Below are 20,848 nucleotides of genomic sequence, written 5' to 3' on the forward strand. Positions count from 1 at the left end.
TAATGTAAAAAATCACAGCAATTCTTCATTTGGGAAAAAAAAAAAAAAAAGTGGGTCGTCCCATCAACACTGACTTAACCTGTATAACAATTGCAGAAAACCAAAACACCTGGTTCTGTTTGTAACTCTTACTACCTGTGTGAGCCTGAACAAGGTACTTAAGCTGTAGGATCTTGTTATCCCAATGTGATTCCTAGACTGACAGCATCGACATCGCCCTGGAGCTTATTTAACATGCAGAACCCGGAGTTCCACGTCAGACCTACTAATACAAACCTGTAAGAACCCTGGGTGATTGGTATACACATTAAGTTTGCAAAGTCCTGGTCTATGAGCCTGTTCCCTCCATGGTCAAATGAGGGTGGCACTCCCCACCTGAACACCTTGCAGGAGTGATGGACAGCAAATGAGGTAATATCATACACACACACACAGTTTTAAACTCTAAAGACTGAACAAATGCCAAGAGCTGTTATGTTTTCCAATGTGAAAGACAAGGATGAAATGGTAGTTGTGTTGTTGCATTAAAAGCTTCTTAGCTAATGGTAATCATTGTAATGGGAAGTCTCTTTCCTGATCATTGCTCACGATACGCTAACAATATTTTTCAGATTATGACCTTTCAAAGATGAGGGACTTCATCAACCAACAAGCTGATGCTTATGTGGAGAAAGGCATCCTTGATGAAGAAGAAGCCGATGCCATCAAGCGTATCTACAGCAGCCTGTAAAAGTGGCGGAAGATCTGGGAGTCTTTAGATTATCCCAGCAAACGTAGCTTAAAACACTTCTAATTCTGTCATTAAAGATATTTGACCCAAGGATTATTAGAAAGTGATGAAATTGCAGTAGTTAACCTTTTAGAAGTGGTTCAACATAGCTTTCTTGCCATAAAAACTGTCTGAAAAGTAAAGATGTATATAAGCTGCGCTTTTGTATATAGAATCCTCATTTCCTTATAGATTTACATTTTATAATCAGAGATATGTGGCTTTGGAAAGGCTGTCATGGACAGAACTTAAAATTGAAGCTTCTTCCCGCTGTGTCACACCCAGAGGGACCCCACAGGCAAAGAATTAGGGGGTTCTGTTTTCAAGGCATGCTGGGTACCAAAGCACCTCCTAGACTCTATCTGTTAGAAGATGTCATTTCCAGTTCCCTTCTGGAGTTAAAATAAATTAATATTTCCTCCAAGCCTCTCTAGCTTAAAGGATAACTCTGCTTTTTTGACTGTTCCTGCTGGCTCTTTATCAGGCCCAGTGGTGCAAAAAGGAACCTGAAAGATAAGCATAGGGTTTGCTGGACTCATCAACAATTTCTCCCCACTCTTGACATTTCCAGACATCAAGTTTGTTTATTAATAGGGATAACTATGTGCTCTCCAAGGAGAAAAATGAGGTCATAAATACTGCAGAAGCAAAGTAAACATGTCTGCCAGACCTGAGTTATCTAAACTGAATTTAATCCAGGCCACGGTTTCTCAACAGAGAGCAAGAGGGCCAGGCAGTAGGAAAGAAACAGAGAAAACAATCAGTCTCTTCGTGGACCAAAGCTTTTAAACGAGTTTTCCTGGAAGAAAAAGTTAATGAACTTGGGGCCCCTGCAACTCCTCTTCCTCAGCTTCCATCACAAACACAGCTCTGGAAACAACACACAGTGGCCCAACGTCCTCCTGAAATGGTTGGTAATGGACAATGCTCCCAAGCCAGAGAATCCTTTGGAAATGCATTATTCAGCATAAAGTTATAACATTTTTCTATCTATTTCAGCTTGAAATCTTAAAAATAATATAATCTTTGTGTATTACCTGTCATAACTTCAAACAGCCTTCTGATACTTGTCTAGAATGCTCCTCCTTGGTATCTACTTTTTGGTGAGGGCTGGGGAACTTACAGGGGAAAGTATTAAGAGGTTATTTTTCTCTGGGAGGAAACCACTGCTGCTCCTCCCCATCCTCTCTAGAGTTGTAAAAATAAACAAAACCAAAGCCTGACACCTACAAAAACTAAACTTGGTATGTTCTAGAGAAGTCATTACTCCCTGGTGAGCAGTAAGAGGGAACTAGAAACACCTCTGCCCAAATTATCCTTGCCCAACTCAATGAGTCAGACACTTTTAATGTCATCTTTGATAACATGACCGATCATTCGCCCATGTCCTATAGTCCAAGTAGGCTGCTTGTTCATCAGGACAAAAAAAAAGTCTGGCTGCAATTAAAGCATTTTATTCATTCATTTTTCTATAATTTATCTAGATATCTATGCAATCTATTTTAAAATAAGACATTTATGTAGGGAGTTTATTGTAGTTTTCTGACACGCAGACATTCATGAACTCTGAGCAGTAACCAAGACAAAAGAAAAGGGAGCTCATTGGCCTTGTTTCAGAAATGAGGAAACTGGTTCACAAGGACACAGAGCATACTCAAAGTCAGATGAGCAAGAAGTGGTTAAAAGTGGGCCTCGAGGCCTCAAACCCAGTGTCTTGTGGCTCAGTCCGCTCCTCCAAGGCAGCACTAGAGTACTCTGGTCCCAGACAGTTCAACTGTGGCCTCAACAAATCCAGAGTTTTTAAATACTTGAAGGAGATGGATGTCCTGGCCAGAAAGTGCTAAGAGTAGACCTTAGGCAACAAAGAAATACTCAGAAGAAGCTTTTTAAGATTGTGGTCTGAATTTTACATTTCTGCTTATATTCTATCTTTTGGACAGCATTTTTGGATTTATGTCTTTTGGATCACTCTCAAGTTTCAGATCATGTCACGTTAAACAGCATGATAACTTTACATTTTTGAAAGTTTCTGGGCCTCCGGAGGCCTAGACCTTGTCTTATGTGCACAGTGTTTTCCCTTCCTTTATTTTTCTGTTTTCTCCCCAACTACCCCCCCCCCCATAGTCAGGTAGTAGCAAAGCACGATCAAGAGATCACACTATATCAAAGATGGTAACAGCATGAGAAAAAAAAAAACCAACACATCAGGGAGTGTGCATGTTATGAACAAACAAGAAATTCGAGACAGGGGCAGATGACCAGTGTTTCCCATGCGTGCACCTGTTGGTCACCCTCAAGGGCTGGAAATGTGCAGTTCTGGTTCTGGAAGCTCTGCTCCATTGATGTTTCCTGCTTAGTGGAAGACCTGGAGGAGCAGGACAAGGAAGAGAAAATGAGGGGAGAGTCCTGTTTGCCCCCACAGAAAGCAGATTCCTATGGGGATGCCGGGGAGAGATAAATATAGGGAATTTTTGTGGGAGCTCAGTGATTTCTTTAACCTGGTATTTGAATAAAAACTGAGACCAAAAAGAGTTTAACTCTAAGTAATATTTTGCTTAAGATTTATGGCTGTAACCTATACATATGATAAAAGACAAATTATGTGAATAAAAACTTCATCCTCAATTCAAATGAACACTATGAAACAATCTATAAAGTGACACAGGGAAATCTAAACTAGAATTCACCAATGTGTCAAGAGCATGGCATTTTAAATTTCTCCTTCTCATTATAGTCTATGTTTATACCATATCTCAAACAAATCAGGAAAAATATTATGAAAATGTAAAGGTTACTAATACCCATGATCGATTTACTTTTACATTACTGAAACATTTTCAAAATTCCAGTTATAATAATAAAAGCATTTAAAACGGAGAAGCTGTCACCATTTCAAAAACAATTTAAAAATCAATTTTATTTTTCCATTTGTTGAAAAAAAACGAAGACTCAAATATGAAAGCATAGTTTATTTTCTCATTCAGGCTTTTGTAGTTTATTTTTACAAAATAGCAGACAAAATTTGGTTCTTTATATTAATACAGAATATGTAATGCATATCGAAATATATAGCACTTAAGTTATAAACACATAGCAAAATCAGCATCACTTCAACAGCAACCATGTATGTCACATAATTAGGATTTCTCAGAAGATCAACATTGTTTTCAGCTTGAAGATGTATATTGTCTTTGATGTTTTATGTTAACTAGTATTTACAAAACTAGTCTAAAAACTACCATCACCTACAAAAGTGATGAGCTTTAGGATACAATTTTGCTCTCATGCCGTAATAGGGACTTAGAATTATAGAAAGCCAGAGGGAAATAATCACGTCAGTGCAACTGCAGGAGGTGGACCTACTAAATTGCGATTTAACGATGCACGCTTTCAAATCTTCGGTTCTTGGTTTCCTTATGATCCAGCTCTCTCTTAATCCAGGTTAGATGATCACCCCAATTATCTAACTGTGATAGAGGGAAGCTGCATAGGGGCTTTCTTCATCTCTGAAAAAAATACATTCAGTATAAATCAGTGCTTAAAAATGGTATTCAAAAAACTAATATACATACTTATTATATAAGTTAATATCCATTTGCCAAAGAAGGGTATATCAATTTATAATATTTTATATATCAATTTATAATATTTTGCATGTCCTAGAAGTTATATGCGATGCAAATACTCATTAGGATGGACCTTATTATCTGCATTTTATTGGCATCTCCGTTATTGGAATAAAGAAGGGTACTTGTAAAAAAATATATATTTATTCTTATATATTTACATTTTTCTATTCCATTTAAATAAAACATTTTAAATTATACAATGATTATATTTATATTTGTTTATATTTTTTATATTCCACCTTTTCCTCAAAAGGACTCGATGTGTCTACAAAAAAAAGCATACATACAATAAGATGAGTTAGATAGAAACAGAAAATCAGGACTAAGGAAAGGAGAACAGTACGAATATATTAACCATAAGAAATACTGTAGTAGCTGAACTGAACATCAGTTTTAGTTGTTAGCTTCCTGGAGCCAGGGTTAAAAAGGAAACACAAAAGCTTGTGCCATTCTTGGATTCATAAAGGAAAAAGAAAACCAATTCTGTAGGAGAGAGAAAGATTTGCCCGAGGACCAAATTAAAGAACAAGAAAACAGCTCACATGAAAAACACCCAGTAACAAATAATGGACAATGTCTTTGACAAATTACATTAGGATCAGTATTTCACAAGGAGCTGCCCTTCCCAGGGCGGTCCTTCCTTTGATGGGATAAACTAGATGTTTCTGCTTGGCTGCTATCCTGAATTGCTTGCTGGATAGATACACTACTAAAGCAAAGAAGCAAACTTTTTATAATAAATAACAGGGACAAAAGCAAGTATACTGCAACAGATAACGCCCTATGCAGAATGCAGGAGCTCTTTATACACCTCACATATTGAAAATCACTTTCTAGAATTAAAATAGTTTTTTTAATTTTTTTTTAAAGATTTCATTTATTTATTTGACAGAGAAAGAGAGAGAGAGAGAGAGAGAGAGAGAGCACAAGCAGGTGAAGTGGCAGGCAGAGGGAGAGGGAGAAGCAGGCTCCCCAATGAGCAGGGAGCCTTATGCAGGACTCCATCCCACGACCCGGGATCATGAACTGAGCTGAAGGCAGACGCTTGACTGACTGAGCCACCCAGTTACCCCTGAAATATAGTTTTTAAAGCAAAAGGAAAAAAAAGAAAGAGAAGAGCAAAGAGAGAAAACAAAACACAACAAAACTTAGCCAAGCAAGGACATCGTTAAGAGTAATGTATTCAACCTCTGACATTTTACCAGCATATTTTTACCTGCTCTCTTCTTTTAGTTTCTTGGCTGCCTGTGTTGACAACTTAATCTGCAAGTCTAGTCTCTGCAGGAAATCTCTAGCTGACACTTCTTCAGGCTGTATAGGCTGAACATCAGATTCTTGAGGACTGGGAGGAGAAAGGTCTTCCCCAGCTGCCACGGGCTCTTCTTCATGAGAAAAACTGCTACCAACAGTTTCACTTTCTGGAGAATCTATTGAGTTAAGTCCATTAAACAACAAAGGCTTCTCTGATATAACTGGGATGTTCAAAGTTTTCTTCAGAAATATACAATCATTGGTAAACAGTTTATTTGCCCTTTTAATCTGTTCCATCTAAAATATAAAAAAGGAAACACAGAGTTAGATATAAGTAAATCCATTAGTAGGGTTTATTACATAAACAGAACTAAAACTATCCAGGTTTAGAATATGTGCAATGCTTTCTCTGGATTTGAGTGTCTTGATTTGGGTTTAGTCATTTCCCCAGGTACTCCTGGTTATTTCAAGAGTAGTCAGGAAATTGTTTCCCACTCTTAAAAAGGAAAGGCTCATTTTCCCCCACTATAATATTTTCCCTGTAAGGCAGCTTTTACCTTAAATCCCTGAAGTTAAAGAATGTGGAATTTTAAGCTCATCTAATAATTTCTATTCGTGTTTTAACATTTCTGGGATTTGATTTTTTTTTTTTTTTTTTTAAAAACGAATACTGTTCTTTTACTTACGGAGTGCTTCTGGGGTCTCTGGAATTGTGTCTGGTAAATATAACGGAAACAGGAGCTGGTACAGGGATAAATACGAGCATTTGCAAGAATGGTGTGGACTGAGGCTGCAGGCATTAAGAAAGGCCTCACAGAGAAGGTGGGGTTCTGATTTTGATTCTTTCAACTTTAGATGGGCCTTAAAGAACAGGTAGAAGTGGTACAGGTAAGGAAAGGAAGTGGGGAGTGCATTACACACACTATGTCCTATTTCCACCCAAGGAGCAGGCATTTGAAGATCCACTTTACAAATAAAAGAAAAAAAGTCAGAGAGACTACGGACCATGGAACGGTCATACATTGGCAAACGAAGAAGCTAGAATTTAATGGTTACCACTCCACTCCACCCCCCGCCTTACCAAACTCTTTCCTAGGCAGACCTCAGCGATGGGGATGGGAGGCGGGGGTGGGAAGGGAGAATGAAATCGACACAGGGTCTCCTGTAACCTCCCCAACAGTTCTGCCATCCAGACACTGTCATCTCCTTTTTGCAAATGAAGCAATGGAGACTCCAGAGGGGTGAGTGGCATGCCCAAGTCCACAGCGCTGCGAGTCCGCTGCAGAACCTGGGGCCTGCCGACCTCTAGGCTTCCAGCCCGATACTGTCCTGCGCTGGGCTCTGCACGGGCCCCGCACCCACTCAGTCTCTGCACAGCTCAGTAAGGTGAGGCAGGGAACCAAGACGGTTTGGAAAGATTGCGGAGTTGAGCGCGCAGGCTTGGGAACCTGACAGACCTGGTTTCAAACCCCAACTCCGACACCAACCACCTCCACGTGTGTCAAGTAGGTGTCGCCCACCCTTCACAGGGGTGTGTACACACACGCGCACAGAGGAGACGGAGAGGTAGGCAGGTAAGCAGGCAGACAGACGCAGAGACAGACAGGATGTCTATGAGAGAAAGAATACTAAGCAGAGCCACTGGCAGCTGGTGATACTACTCTCTATTTTCCAGTGAAGAAGTTAAGGCACACAACAGATGACTGATTTGACCAAGTGCCTAAGGCTCTTGCTCTTGAAATGTGTGAGCTGGAGGGGCACCTGGGGGGCTCAGCTGGTTAAGAGTCTTTTGGCTCAGGTTGGAATCTCAGGGTCCTAGAATCGAGCGCCGTGGTGGGCTCCCAACTCAGCAGAAAACCTGCTTCTCCTTGGCTCTCAGCCCTTCTCCCCTCATGCTCCTGTGCCCTCTCTCTCTCTTTCTCAAATAAATAAAATCTTAAAAAAATAAAAAATAAATGTGTGATTTGGGATTTCTTTTTTTTTTTTTTAAGATTTTATTTATTTATTTATTTGACAGACAGAGATCGCAGGCAGACAGAGAGAGGGGGAAGCAGGCTCCCTGCTGAGCAGAGAGCCCAATATGGGGCTCGATCTCAGGACCCTGAGATCATGACCTGAGCCGAAGGCAGAGGCTATAGCCACCCAGGCTCCCCATGAGCTACGATTTCTGTTGGACTCTGAATTCCCTACAACAGCAGGATAAAAGTACATGACTAATGGGACCAAATTACGGGATCCTTTAATGCCAAATTGTGAGTGAAAAAATTAGATTCTACATCAAAGAGCCTGAAAAACAAGAGTCGATCACTAAATGAACCCTATATCTCCTGATTTCTTACTATAAGCTGAATCTACACAAATGGTACACATAAAACTTTTTTTTCTTTTAAAGATACTACATTAAAGTATATTTTGTGTGAAGTGGTGTAGTCTTTTGTGTTCTAGCTTCTGATTAAAGGAGAGAAGGTAAGGGTGAAGAAGAAAGCCATGAATAGGCTAGTGCATTTAGGAGACAAAATTAAAATCTGAAAATCCTAAGTATCTCTGGTCTGGTCAGGCTTTTATTTAAGAGATGTAAATAACTTGAATACCTTATCATAGCAGGTTCAGGTGTATTCTACTCTGCCTTTAATACCCCCTTTTTTTTTTTTTTAATTTTATTTTAGTTTTTTTTTTTTTTTTTTTTTTTTTTTTAACCAGCTAGCATCTACCTCCTCCATCTTAGTATGTAGGCTTCCAATGGCACCGAACAACTCCCCCCCACACACACTCCAAGGAGAGCATATGACTCATTCTTGCCCTTTGGAGCGTCACAATGTCCTGGCTTTCATGATAGGTCACAGTCCCACAATTCAAAGACAGAGGCAGACATTTGCTGGGTCTGGGAGGGGTGGGAGGGGGTTTCTGTATTTTTTCTGCTGGAAAGAGCTGCCGTCCTTCCACCTCACGGAACCTGAGGCCATCTGGAAGGAGAGCGATCAATCCTCTGAAGCGAAGCCTAAAGCCAGAAATCCCTAGGGCCTTTCAATTACATGACCCAATAAACACCATTTTTTGTTTTTTGTTTTTTCCTTAAGCTAAACTGAGTTAGGTCTTCTGTCACTTGTAAGTCAAATAACCTTCCTTGATACAGTGCCCTTTGAAATGCTTATTGGCAGGGGCCTATAATTTTCTGACAATAATGATGGGGGACAGAAATTGACAGACAGAAACACCAGATCTGAGTGCTGAGGCAGGGCGGAGAATATCAAGCATAAACTGTGAATTCCTTCAGGACAAGCACTTTTATTTCTATATCTTCCCTGGGGGTAACAAAGACCTGGTACACAGTAAGTACGTAGGGTAGAAGGATGGAAAGATGGATGGATGAATTAATGAAAACAGGTCAGAGGAGGGACACCTACGTGGCTCGGTCATTGGGCATCTGTCTTTGGCTCAGGTCCTGGGATCAAGCCCTGTATTGGGCTCCCTGCCCGGCCAGAAGCCTGCTTCTCCCTCTCCCATTGCCCCTGCTTGTGCTCTCTCTCTCGCTGTGTCTCTGTCAAATAAATAAAATCTTAAAAACAAAACAAAACAAACAACAACAACAACAAAAACAGGTCAGAGGAATAGGTATAAAGTTGGTTAAGTGTCTGCCTTGGGCTCAGATCATGATCCTAAAGTCCTAGAATCAAGGCTCCCTGTTCAGTGGGGAGTGTGATCTCCTCTGCCTCTCCCCCTGGCTTGTGCTCTCACTCTCTAATAAATAAGTAAATAAATATTAAAAAAAAAAAAAAAAGATGAACTCAGGGAAGTAACCAGAAAGGGACCGTGAGTCATCAGTTGTGTTAGTGACTCTCCCTTTCAACCCATCCCCCCACCCAATCCATCCCCAGCTCTTCTTGAGCCTGTTCTGAACCTCTTAAAAACTGCTTTACCTAAGCCCCCTTGTCCTTGGAATTCCAGTGGATGTTCCAAAGGAAGTCATCAGCAGAAAGATACAGCACCATGACTCCAGGGGCTGCACTCTTCTATAGCAGAGTTGCTGTCAGGTAACCATTCCCTCGTCCAAGGCTCCAGCCCTCCTTGTGTGGGGAACACCATGTCTTCTTCTTGCCCTTCAAGCCTTGGGGTAATGTCTTCCTGCTGTTGCTAGTCTCAGGTGCTTCACCATCCCTTGTTGGTTCCCTCAACCCTGCTCATACTTCTTTAAATGTTCCTTTAGGAAATTCTCTTCGCCCACACCCCCCATGCCCACTATCTGTTTCCTGTCAGAACCCTAACCTATACATTTATCATTCAAAACAAGACAGCAGCCCACCCAGCTAGGTGAAGGGCCAATGACAGGGACCACAAGACGAGGCGACTGAGTCAACAGCTGGGTGTGGTCAAGGAGCACAGGGAATGAAGGGCAGGATTCCCTAGTTCTTGTGATGGACCCATTGTTTCACCCATAGAACTGCCTCTTTAGCCTACGAGCTTCCTGAAGTCAGAGACTACACCGTCTCCACCTCGGTGTCATCAGCAAGCATTTAAGTTGTACATTCACCCTATAGACTAGACGGGATATCCAGACATAGCATCAATGTGGGGACTAACCTAAGGACTGGTAGATCTGAGTTTGAAGATGAAATGAGCCTAATACAAGGTAGTTTGAAACAAGGGCTCCAGGGCCATACTTTCTGGGTTCAAATCCTGGCTTTGCCACTTTCTAATCATTCACAATTCTGTTTTATTTCCTGTAAAGTAAGGATAATAGTACCTTCCACACAATATGATCATTATCAGGGTTACACAAATTAGCTCATGTATTTAGGATAATAGGATAATGCATAGCCCCCAGGAAACCCTCCAAAACGATAATGATAATAGCTGCTATTTTGTTATTAAGTTTGCTTAAAAGTGAGAAAATAACAAGGGCAGATTCTAACATGTATTTAGCAAATGAAAAGGAAGGAGGTAGGAATTTTTCACAATAAAAAATATTTCTCCTACAATGTAAGAAAATATAAAAAAAAAATTTCACCAAACCAAGCCCAGATAATTAGCCTCATATGTTGTCACTGCCCTGAGGTGTGTGAGCTCTATATTGTTTCCCACCCCCAAAAGGTGATAAATTTGATCTTAACTTATTCTCCTTTACAAGTGGTGGCTTGAACCTACAGAACAGGCTGCAAACTCTGGACTTATAGTAAAGTTAAGGAATAAATCAGTCATGCAAAAAAGCCAGGTGCTGGGGGTGAGGGGAGCAGCATTCCAGTGAGAGAGAGCAGATGCAAGACGCCAGCACAGGGAGAAAAAAAAAATAGTGTGGCTGAAGTATATAGGGAGTAATGAACAAAACTCTAGACCTTTTTACCTTGGCCTTGGATGCCAAGGTAAAAAAGAAAAAAAAGATTTTATTTATTTTTTTTTTAGGATTTTATTTATTTATTTTAGAAAGCTGGATGGGGAGGGGAGAGAGAGAAAGAGAGAGAGAGATGCATGAGGGTGGGGAGGGGCAGAGGGAGAAAAATCCAAAGCAGACTTCCTGCTGAGCTGGGAGCCTGACTCTGGGCACAATCCCAGGACCCCAAGATTATGACCTGAGCTGAAATCAAGAGTCAGACACCCAACCATCCAAGCCACCCAGGAGTCCCCCAAATTGGTTTTTATTTCAAATGTGATGAGAAGCCACTGGAGGGTGAAAAAAGGGAGCAACGCAATCTGATTACAGCTACAGATCATTCTGGCAGCTTTGTGGAAAATAGATTAGCAAGAAACAGGCACTAGTGGAAACAGGAAGCCTAGTCATGGAGAAAACCTCACCAGCACAGATAAGAGACGAGATAATCCCAAACAGTGAAATGATGTTTTAGGAAAGTTTTATACTTTTATATGAACATAGATGGGTCTAATGCTCTGGCAATGGCACCTCACATAAAGCTAAGAAAAGTCATGATCCAACCCAAGCAAAGAGCTGGAAAACTCTAAATTCCCCACCTGCCCTCTGTTCAACACTTCCTAATACTCAATTTTTATTTTATTACTTATTTATTTACACAAGGACAGAAGTAGTTCAGATGCTGTCCTGTGAACGTTTGCAATTCCTCTGAACTTTTGTCTCCTAGATTTAGAACTAGAAACCTGGTGTTGAAAGATCCTGTTAAAAGTTCAAATTTTTCAGGTCAACCGGGTGATTTAGTAGGTTAAGCATATGATTCTTGGTTTTGGCTCAGGTCATGATCTCAGGGTCGTGAGATTGAGCCCTATGTGGGGCTCTGTGCTGGGCGCTGTGGAGCTTGCTTCAGATTCTCTCTCTCCTTCTCCCTCCGCCCTTCCCCACTTCTTTCTCTTTCTCTCTCTCAGGAAAAAAAAAACTTTAAAATTTTCAATACAAGGAGGCGGTGTCTAGCAGAGTTCTTCCATAAATGAATGAGCTTCCTAGAGAAATAAAGAGGCACTCTCATTAAATCTCATCCAGTGCACACACACACTTGTCAGGAGCTACAGAAATAACTTAAACACTGAGGCTCTGGAACGACTCTTAACCCTGGAAGTCCACCGTTCCCCAGGCTCAGTGATTACGTGAATGGTCAATGTCCCAGTGTGTTCTAATTCTAGCACGCTTAACTGCCATTGTTACAGAAGGCCATCAAGTTTTGTTGTTAAAAACACACACAGAATAATTACAGCTGCTTCAAGTTTTGGATATCACAAGGATTTGATTTGTTACAGGCTTTGAAAATTGCAGTTTTCTGGCACAGTCCCAATGCAGACCTGGGTTGTGTTAGGAACACATAAAGCAGGGAACAGTACATTAGAACTCTTCGAAGACATTATGATCCCTCTCCTCCATCCTCCCCAACATATACTTTTTCCTCCACTCTATTGCTAGATTTATCCTTCTGTTAAAAAAAAAAAAAAAAGATTTTATTTATTTATTTGACACAGGGAGACAGAGCAGGAGAGCACAAGCAGGGGAGCAGAAGACAGAGGGAGAGAGAGAAACAGGCTCCCCTCTGAGCAGGAAGCCTGACATGGGGCTTGGGCCCAGGACCCAGGGATCAAGACCTGAGCCAACAGCACTCGCTTAACCAGCTGAGCCACCCAGGCACCCCTATAGTTATCCTTCTAAAACAATGTTGGATCATACCAGGCCTTGGGTAGATGGTGGAGAATGGATTACTTTTGGGGAAACTGAAACCCAAAACCAAAACAGAACCCAACTCCTTGGGCCTTTTTAAAAAATTGTTATTCAATTTATTCAAACAAAAAAAAAGTTCACCTATTTCTCCCACCCCTCTGTCCAACATTTCCTAACACTCAATTACCCTCTATTTCTTGTGGGCAGACGAGTGGGAGGTAGGTATAGCAATTGAATTGTTTTCATTTCAAAAGTCTCTCTGGGGTGCCTGGGTGGCTCAGTGGGTTAAAGCCTCTGCCTTCAGCTCAGGTCATGATCCCAGGGTCCTGGGATCAAAGCCCGCATCGGGCCCTCTGCTCATGGGGGAGCCTGCTTCCTCCTCTCTCTCTCTACCTGCCTTTCTGCCTACTTGTGATCTCTGTCAAATAAATTTTTAAAATCTTTAAAAAAAAGTCTCTCTCAATCAGGATTGAATAACATGATTCAGTCAAATTGACTGGTCCTCAAGAAACAGATTACAGAATAATGAAGAGCTAACAAGATGGCCACAAGATCAACCATCATGACATTGGGTAGAACAAGCACCACTGATAAGTTAAAAACAACTTCTTTACAATAATTCCCCCGTAAATACATTTTGTGAAGGTGAACTTAGTCTGGAGGGAACTCACAAAACTTCCCCCTACAAAAGTATCTCAACAGGAGCTGCGGGGCACAGCCAGGAACCTTCCACAAAGGCTACTCTGTTCAGCCTCATCAAGCCACTACCCTAACAGTGAAAACAGCGTTCAGAATTTCTGTTTCTACCTCTCCACTCCTTAAGAAAGACAAACCTTTCCAACATTTCAGGATACATAATAACTAACACTTACCCAGCACTGTGTGGCTCTCAGAATATAGTCATACATACATACAACTTTCATTTGATTATTATTTTACAGAAAACTAAAGACTTACATATGAAAGGACTCTCTCAAGGTCCTTTTCCAGGAAGTGCTAGATTCGCCAGTCGCGCCACTGTCTTACTCTCACTCTTCAGTCCTAGGTGTTGGTGGCAATCGGATTCCTTCAATGCCATTCCTTCAATGTGCTAACAGGGATAAGGATTTACTTCTTTCCCACACTATCTCAGAAGAAATAGGAGACTCCATTTATATGAAATGCCCAGAAAAGGCAAATCTATAGATTAGAATGTATATTTGGGGGCTGCCTGGGGCTAGAGAAGGAAACAGAAGGAAGGTCAGCGGCACAGGGACATTTACAGAGCAACGGCACTGCTCTAAAGCTGGACTGTGGTGATGACTGCACAACTCTGTAACTCACTGAAAGTCCTTGAACTGTACACTTAGAATGGGTGGATGTTGTGGTATGTAAATTATATGTCAGTGAAACTGTTTTTTGGGTTTTCTTTTAAGATTTTATTTCTTTTAAGATCAATAAATAAATAAATAAATAAATTATTGTTTATTATTAATAATAATAAATAATAAATTATTATTATTTATTGATTGATTGCTTTAATAAATAAATAATTTATTTAATTTATAAATAAATAAATAAGAAGCAGACTCCCTGCTGAGCAGGGATTTGGACATGGGGCTCCATCCTAGGACCCTGAGATCATAAGCTGAGTGGAAGGCAGAGGCTTAACCCACTGAGCCACCCAGGCACCCCAAAATTGTTTTATAAAAAAGAAAACATGAGGATTCTTGGGATTCTCCCTCTGTCCCACCCTACGAAAAATAAAATAAAATAATAAAAAATACGTGAGAATCTATTAAATCCCAAGCTACTAAAGGCCATTTTACCATACTTCTCATTACATGTTGCACTATTAATTTATGGTTCTCTTGCCTTTGATCAGCAAGGATCAACAATTTCTATCAGCAGCAGGGCCTAAAGGTATGAACACAAAAGATGTACATATACTTACATTCCTAATTCACAACCTTGTCCCTAAAATGACAATCATTTCACCTTGTCTCAGCAAGGTGACTTCTGTTCAGGGAAGTATGAAGAAGCAACTAGGTTTAGCAGCTCACTGGAAGAAAGTGAGAAGACTCTGGGAATAAAACCGGACAGTAAGTAATTGAGGGCACGGGAAGCAAGGTGGCCTCTGGAAAGGGGAGAGGATAGGCAAGCTGCCAGGAGGAAGCAAAGAGACAATGAAAAAGTTAATGCAAATAATAGGTCTCCTCACTGCCTCCTGCTCACTTTTGTTTGTATGCTGTTCTCTAGTTGTTTTTTCAGGGTTTTCAAACAAAAAGTTCACAGTGGCTGCCTGGAGCCATGAGCTTCCTCCCAAAGCTTGCATCCAACTGAGAGGAGCTAGGATCACCACAAACATCACAGCTAAATCTAGAACACTGGGTTAGGGCAAGGACCTTAAGTCTCAGGAGAGATGGGCACAGCCAGGGAAATTCCAGCCCAAGCAAATTCAAGCCTGAGATCTACATCGTATTTAGTAATTTCTCACCTTAGCCCAAATAGTTTCAGTTTCCCAGACCACTTCCTCAAATGCCTCTTTGGTAGAGATGCTCAAAAGTAAACCTATGCTTATTTCAATGTCAAGATTCTCTGCCAGTAGAAGGGGAGAAAACCAGCACCAATCTTGCTGTAGGCTTGAGAGCCAGCCTCAAATCACACTTTGCAAATCCAGTCACTCAACCCCTACGTGGGCTCTGTCTTTCAAGGTCTGCTCAACTCCAGGGCCCGGCGACTTCACTCCAGGCAGGCCAGCGGATGAGGTCCATACATATGGGAAGGGCCTGCGTGTGCCAGACTCGGGCTAGGCACGGAATGTACAGAGACGAGTTAGACAAGCAACCTGGCTTCTCGAGTAGCTACAGGCTAGTGGAAATCAGCAGTAGACAAAACTCATCATTAATAACAGGAGAAAAGCATGTATCATCCTGTAATCCCTGCATGTAGCACAAGGACTCAAACAAACCGGGCTCAATAAAACCAAGTAAAAAAAAATAATAAAAAATGCTAGTTATTAATAACTAAAATGACTTTAAAAGGGATATGGGAAAGGTCCTTTAGATATTTTCTAAGGCACTGGCCAAACAACCTCAGTCCATCAGGCGTCAGGTCTGGCCAGGCTCTCCAAAATCGGCATTCTTCTTTCCTATAGAGAAGCCTTCTGGATGCCTGGGCCCATCTCTACAGCAGAAATACTCAAATGAAATAGTAAACAATAAGCAGAAAATATGTAGTCTCTATATAGTATCAACAAATCATCCAGAATCCAACCCCTTCCCACCACTTCCTTTTCCGCTGCTTTGGTCCAGGCTGCCATCCTCTCTCCTGCATTATTATAAAGCCTTTATCCTCTCTGGTCTCCCTGCCTTGGCACTCCCTGGGCTACAGTCTGTTCTCCAAGCAGCAGCCAGAGTGATCCTCCTAATGCATAAATCAGATCATGTCATTCTTCTGTTCAAATTCCTCCACTTTCCAACTCACTCAGAGAAAGAGCCAAAGTTCTTACAATGGCCTTAAAACCCCAAGTGATCTGGTTCAAATATACCCTATTGCATTATAAACACCAGGTACGCTATTCCTGGAACTTGCCAATTATGGTCCCACCTCAGGGCCTTTGCATCACTTGCTATTTCTCCTGCCTGGAATGTTCTTCACAGATATCTGCACACCCCCCACCCCCTTGCCTCCTTCTCCATGAGGTCTTTGTGGTCACACCATTTTAAATTACAGCCACCTCCACTAGCCCTCCTTCTCTCCTTTCCCTGCTTTACTTTCTTTCATTTTGCTTATCAATACCTGACCTATAGGGGTGCCTGGGTGGCTCAGTGCGTTAAGCCTCTGCTTTCGGCTCAGGTCATGATCTCAGGGTCCTGGGATCAAGCCCCTCATTGGGCTCTCTGCTCAGTAGGGAGTCTGCTTCCCCTTCTCTCTCCGCCTGCCTCTCTACCTACCTGTGATCTTTTTCTCTGTCAAATAAATAAATAAAATCTTTAAAAAAAAAATATTGACCTATAACATATTTCGTTTGTTTACTTACTGTCTCCACTAAGATATAAGTTCCATGAGGGCATAGATTTCTATTTATTCACTAATGTATCACCAAAAAGATAGAAGGTGGGAAAAAAAAAAGGAAAATAAGATGAATAATAAATACTGTTGGGAAGACAAGGCAGGGAGGGGGAAAGGGGGTATGTAATTTGACAGAGAGTAGTCAGGAAGGCCTCATGGAGGAGACGTACAAACAAGAACTTGAAGGCAGTGAGGCAGCAAGTCACACAGCCAAGATCAGCTACATAATTTGCAGGGCCCAGTGAAAAGTGCAAATGTGGGGCCCTTGTTCAGAAAGTATTAAAAATTTCAAGATGGTGGGGCACCTGGCTGGCTTAGTCAGTTAAGCGCCCGCCTTTGGCTCAGGTCATGATCTCTGGGTCCTTGGGACTGAACCCTTTAAACAATAATTTAAATATGCTTATGACCTCGGCAGTCAATATTAGAAACTTAACTAATTTAACTTCTTTCTGTTCGATCAGGGAAAGAAAAAAACTTCTCTCCCTTTTTAGGTCCCACGTAAAATCTCAATTTACCATGAGTAAATCGAATTAATAATTGCCTCCATTAATTAAAGCACTAATGTCACTTCACTGTTACAGTAATAATGATCACTTCCACTGTTTCCACATAATCAGTGGAAGAGTCTCTAAAAATTTCATCAACTATAGTTCAGGACCTATAGTAAATGATATACATGTAATAAACCAGTGGTTCTCAATGAAGAGCAAGTTTCTTCCTAGGGAACATTTGGCAATCTCTCAATGGGGGGTAGGGGTCCTACTGGCATCTAACAGGCAGAGGTCAGAGATGCTATTAAACATCCTATAATGCACAGCACAACTCCCACAACAAAGAATCTGTAAATATGCATGTAAGGCCCATAATATCAATAGTGCTGCAGTTGAGACTGTGGCCATACATTATAGTTCCCAATTATACCTGAGCTTAACATCTTAAAATCAAGTCTTTTTGAAAGTAGTGAAAAATCTAGTTTACACCTTAACTATAAAGGGTGACTCTTAACTATAAGGTTAAGAGTAACAGGATCTACAGTGAGCAAAAACATGATTAGAAAGCATCTGATCAAAAGTAGAGAGCAGCTCTGAGCAGATGTTTAGGAGCTCTAAGCCACTCAGGTGCAGCCAAGTAGGGCACTGGCCTGGAGAGACTGCTGTGGGTAGGGACCAGGGAAATAACACTTCTCTAGAGATCATGGGATCCTGGTACAGTCACCCTGGCCCAGGGAAGAGACCTTCCTTTTTCAACAACCAAGATGCTAAGAGAGCTCTTGATAAGACTAGGATAGAAACAAGGGTGGAAATCAGAAGAAGTATCTAGATAAAAGCAAATGCTTTATCACTGTGCTAACTTAAGCTGTTCTCAGTGAAAAACATACTCAGATAATATCCTTACCTCTCACCCCTCTTCCCATCTGTAAAAAAGTTAATTACACCTACCTCCAAGGCTCATTAGGAAAACCAAATTGAATAAAAACAAGATGGAACAGGACAAATGTAATGCCTGGCACACAGCAGGCATTCAGCAAAAGGTAGTTACTGATAAGCCCCAACTCTGCTTTCCTCTGGCCCTCACCCAACCCAGGTCTTATTGATGTACATAACAATGGCAGTTCTACATACACGTTTAGAAACTCCCAGGCAGATGGAAAGGGACTATCCATAGCATGATAATATCAGTATATGCCTGCACAGCAAGATCCCTGGTCTCAAAATGTTTAAATAAGACCTGCCAGGTAAACATACAGTACCAACTTGAAGGTGCAGAATAAATTAGTCTCTGTCAATCTGTGAAGGGCCAGAAAGAGTTTCACTTTAAGAGAAAGATACAGATAAGATCGCCTTTCTTCCCATCAGTGTCTAAAGTGTTTCAGGAAAACTGATACAGAACTCAAATGTAAAAAAAAAAAGGCCATCACATGGCTCAGAGTTAATTATAAGTAATTTTAATGAGACAATATGCTCCCTCTGGTTTCCATGTTCTTCCCAGAGGTGTAATGCAATATACCTAGGACACACACACTTATAAATTTATAATAAACACAGCTCTCCAGCTCACCTAGACCCCAGTTCTGGGCTGCTGCTTAGCGACAGGTGTCACATTCACAGTTGCCCGTGAGCCCAGGGGTGTAATTTCACTTCTAAATAAAGCAGCATCATCGATAAAACCAGAACCATCTTGCGGAAACAACTGTACCACCCCTGACTCATCGCCGCGCTTGTTTACAGACAAAACAAAATTCCCTGCCCGAGTCCACACCTCAGCTCGACTCTGAGTAAATATGCACTACGGCAGTGTGATCTGGACTGAAACTCAGGTGAACATGGCTCCCTGGTCGGCTCTGGTCGGCCTCGCCGAGTCCGGGCAGGACGCCGGGAACTCGATGCACTTACCTGGGGAGGGAGCTTGGGCGGCCTGCCCATCTGGCCGCAGAACCATCTTCGGTGACCGCGGCGGCGGCCCTCAGTGCGCCGTGGGCGAGCGCCAGGGGACGGCTAGCCGCCCGCGCGACCCCCGGGCCCCCGGCCCCTCCCCGAGCCCCCGCCCCGGAGCCCCCGCCCCGAGCCCCCGCCCCGAGCCCCCGCCCCGAGCCCCCGCCCGGCCTCCGCCCCGCCGCCGCGGCGCGCCCTGCTCACCGAGACTCCGTACTTGAGCGCGATGCCCTGCAGCGTATCGCCGGCGCGGACCCGGTGCTCCACAAGGCGCTCGATGACGCCGGCGCCCAGCGGCGCCCGCACGCTGGCCGTGCTGCCGTACGAGCGGGTCTTGGTGCGGGCCAGACTCAGCGACAGCTCGGCCTCCTCGGACTCGGAGCCCGAGCGCGAGCGCGAGTGCGGCGGCGGCGAGGGGGCCGAGGCCCGGGGCGCCCGGGGGCCGCCTTCCCGCAGGGACAGCGCGGGCGACGAATCCGCCATAGGTCCCGCGGAGGCCGCCAGGTTGCGAAGCTCGCCAAGGAGGCGGCGCCTCGTGCGCCGCCGCCTCTTCTTCCTCCTCAGAGGGGCTGCGGCGGGCCGTTTCGCGGGGGCGGCGGGCTGGAGGCCGCGACGGGGAGCTGCGGGCCGGGCATGGCGGGCGCCCCCCTCCTGCGCGTCCCGCCTTCCCCCGGCGCACCTGCAAGCGGAAGAGCGAGACGAGATCCCGCAGCCGCCGGGCCGAGCGCCGCGGCCCCACCCTGCTCGCGGGTGCGGGGCCCTGCGGTGCGGGGAAGCGGGGCGCGCTACCGCCCGCGGCCGCGGGGACTCAGGGGGGCCCACCGTCAGGCGTCCTCGGCGCAGCGGAACCCTGCGGCACGCCCGCAGATGCTAGTGAGAGCCCTGCCCCCACCAGGGCGAAACACCAGAGCTTCGCTCTGCTTCCTTTATCGATCCCCCAGCAGGCGCCGGCTTTCTCAGACCTCCAAGCTCTCCCACGGAGGGTACTTCCCTCCCCCCACCCGACTACCCTGATGACCTCAAAGCCCACGTCACAGAAAACATTAAGGCCATTGAGCACACAGTTTCTCCAGGCCCATCTCAACAGCCAGGAGGGTCCGGCCTTGCAGCGTTACAGCAGGAGGGATACGCCTTTGAACATTACACCAGGTGGGTCACCTCCGACCAACCCTCCAGCTCTTTGCATTTCACTCCTCACTGCACACCCGTGCCAAACTGAGTCCTGACCTGCCTGGAACGAGTGACCGGTTACAGTCAATTCTCCGGGCTCACTAGCTACATCCCATTCTCGTGGCTCACTAATATTTATTATCTGCACCCATCCTTTTTTCTTACCCGTTTCCTCTTTAAGATGCTGAAATCATAACTCCACAAAGTATTATCATTAAATCCACGGTTGACCTCATCTGTGTTCTTCATCTGAACACTCGCTCCTCAGCATGCTGGCTTCTGACAGTATTCTCCACAGAGTGGGTATGCATTTACTAGAGGCTGCCGCCACGATTTCTGTTGTACTCTGGACAGCTCTACGACAGGAGGTTCCCAATATGCAAGTCAGGAGACTGGAAGTTTAATTCATTGGCTGAAGTTTCTCTGTGTCGCAGAGCTG

The 20,848-nt window shown here is 43.4% G+C and overlaps 3 protein-coding genes across 7 annotated transcripts in view; 2 read left to right on the forward strand and 1 right to left on the reverse strand.

The window, feature by feature from the left end:
- The window catches only part of SCG3 (secretogranin III), a 35,630-nt gene extending 34,437 nt beyond the window's left edge, over positions 1-1,193 (forward strand). For both annotated transcript variants that reach the window (XM_059181550.1, XM_059181549.1), the window contains one exon: positions 612-1,193. In XM_059181550.1, the coding sequence (XP_059037533.1) occupies positions 612-730 (119 nt within the window). In that variant the 3' untranslated portion in view covers positions 731-1,193. The remainder of the gene's footprint in view (positions 1-611) is intronic.
- A 2,530-nt stretch (positions 1,194-3,723) lies between these two features.
- Positions 3,724-20,765, reverse strand: LYSMD2 (LysM domain containing 2). 4 transcript variants are annotated; one of them, XM_059181555.1, is made up of 3 exons: positions 19,444-20,109; positions 5,615-5,946; positions 3,724-4,275 (listed from the first exon to the last, which is right to left on the reverse strand). In XM_059181555.1, the coding sequence occupies exons 1-3, from the start codon at positions 19,720-19,722 to the stop codon at positions 4,233-4,235; spliced, it is 654 nt and encodes a 217-aa protein (XP_059037538.1). In that variant the 5' UTR covers positions 19,723-20,109; the 3' UTR covers positions 3,724-4,232. The 4 variants fall into 4 exon arrangements, with proteins under 4 accessions (XP_059037538.1, XP_059037539.1, XP_059037540.1 ...); XM_059181556.1 differs by lacking the exon at positions 19,444-20,109 and adding an exon at positions 19,201-19,339; XM_059181557.1 differs by lacking the exon at positions 19,444-20,109 and adding an exon at positions 13,712-13,845.
- TMOD2 (tropomodulin 2) overlaps positions 20,283-20,848 on the forward strand; it is a 75,888-nt gene continuing 75,322 nt past the window's right edge. Inside the window, exon 1 of the mRNA XM_059181553.1 lies at positions 20,283-20,388. The gene's annotated coding sequence lies outside the window, so the exon portion shown is untranslated. The remainder of the gene's footprint in view (positions 20,389-20,848) is intronic.

This window comes from Mustela lutreola, chromosome 7 (genome assembly GCF_030435805.1).
Source record: "Mustela lutreola isolate mMusLut2 chromosome 7, mMusLut2.pri, whole genome shotgun sequence".
In the NCBI taxonomy this organism is placed as follows: domain Eukaryota; kingdom Metazoa; phylum Chordata; class Mammalia; order Carnivora; family Mustelidae; genus Mustela; species Mustela lutreola.